We start from the raw sequence: 1244 nt of genomic DNA, 5'->3' as shown, positions 1-1244 counted from the left end.
TTACGTAGATATTCATATTGTTGCATGCCCTCCGTCACACGTTGGTACGTTGGAACATGCTAACATCAACCATCCGTCCGTCCACACACACACGCACACACCGCTATTTAAAGCAGTTTCTATACATCATTCCACTACCCAGATCCCTTATGGAAAAGTTAGTCCTTCCACTTGATACAACGCACGACGTCTCCTTACGACGCAGTATGTTATGTACAGAAAATAAAATCAAGTAAAGGTGTAGAAAGAGTGACGAAAAAGTGGCATGGTAAGTTGTTATGTGTCCCGCATCAGTATCATTCGAACAGTCGCTGCCAATACCGCCAAGGATGTGACCAACATGGCACTCAAAATTCCACCAAGCACTCGCACGAACCAGTGCCACTGCCGTCCCATACGCTCGCGGTGAATTCCTATCCAGCCTACCCATTACTCGGAACCGATCACTGCGAGGTTACATTTTCACCACCAACAGGCGGGGCAGTGTCTTCGGGCGTTTCGGATGCTGCGCTTCCATCGTTGGGCTCCCCACCTTCTTTCTCTGGCTTTTTGTCTCCCTCTCCGCCCAATGCGTTCTTCGATTCAGCGGAACTGCATTGTGTCGTTCTGGCTTTCACTTCGCTTGTCTCCGCTTCCCTTGACAGCACCTCCATCTTTGATACTAAAGATTTGGCCTTCCACAATTTGACTCTCGCTTCACGCTTGAGCTCAGAAGACACTGGCATGAAAGACGACCAGAAGCCGCAATGCTTTCTTATACCATTAAGCAACTCGCGCACGTCTTTCTTGTACTCAATTACCTGAGTCTCAATATATCTAATGGCATTGTATTGTTCCACTACTAATTTCACTTTATCCGAGTTAGCGTTTTCCGTCCCTTCCCTAGTTTCACTTAGTCTAGCAGCCTTCTCACAGGATGTCCTCACAACCTTTGCACGATCCCGGCTACCATGAAGGGCCTGAAGCAAGGCTGTGCAGCGGCCACTTATTGAATTAATTGATCTTCTCAGTGAATCACAATATCTCTCTCGCACTACCCTCTTGCTGAATGCAATACCACCCTGCACACTACATAGCATAGAAACGACAAGGCACACGGTGGCACCCCGCGCAAGCCTCATGGCCATCCTTGAAGACTACTTCCACAAACGAAAGTTATAAAAAAAAAAAGAAAAACAGAATAATATCTTTTGGGCAAGACAATACGAAAAGGGCAATGCAACATATGCAGGAGAGAGACAGTT

At 46.9% G+C, this 1244-nt stretch overlaps 1 protein-coding gene across 1 annotated transcript; it reads right to left on the bottom strand.

The window, feature by feature from the left end:
• Nucleotides 1–443: 443 nt before the first annotated feature.
• TEOVI_000197700 (uncharacterized protein) lies at nt 444–1127 on the bottom strand (the record flags this gene model as incomplete). The annotated part of the gene is made up of 1 exon (XM_067225121.1): nt 444–1127. One exon carries the CDS (start codon nt 1125–1127, stop codon nt 444–446), a length of 684 nt encoding a protein of 227 aa, XP_067081222.1.
• Between the last annotated feature and the right edge of the window lie 117 nt (nt 1128–1244).

This window comes from Trypanosoma equiperdum (genome assembly GCF_001457755.1).
Source record: "Trypanosoma equiperdum strain OVI genome assembly, contig: ctg_463, whole genome shotgun sequence".
NCBI classification, from domain to species: Eukaryota; Euglenozoa; class Kinetoplastea; order Trypanosomatida; family Trypanosomatidae; genus Trypanosoma; species Trypanosoma equiperdum.
The sequence above is the reverse complement of the archived record's forward strand: the minus strand, read 5'-3'. Positions and strand labels throughout refer to the sequence as shown.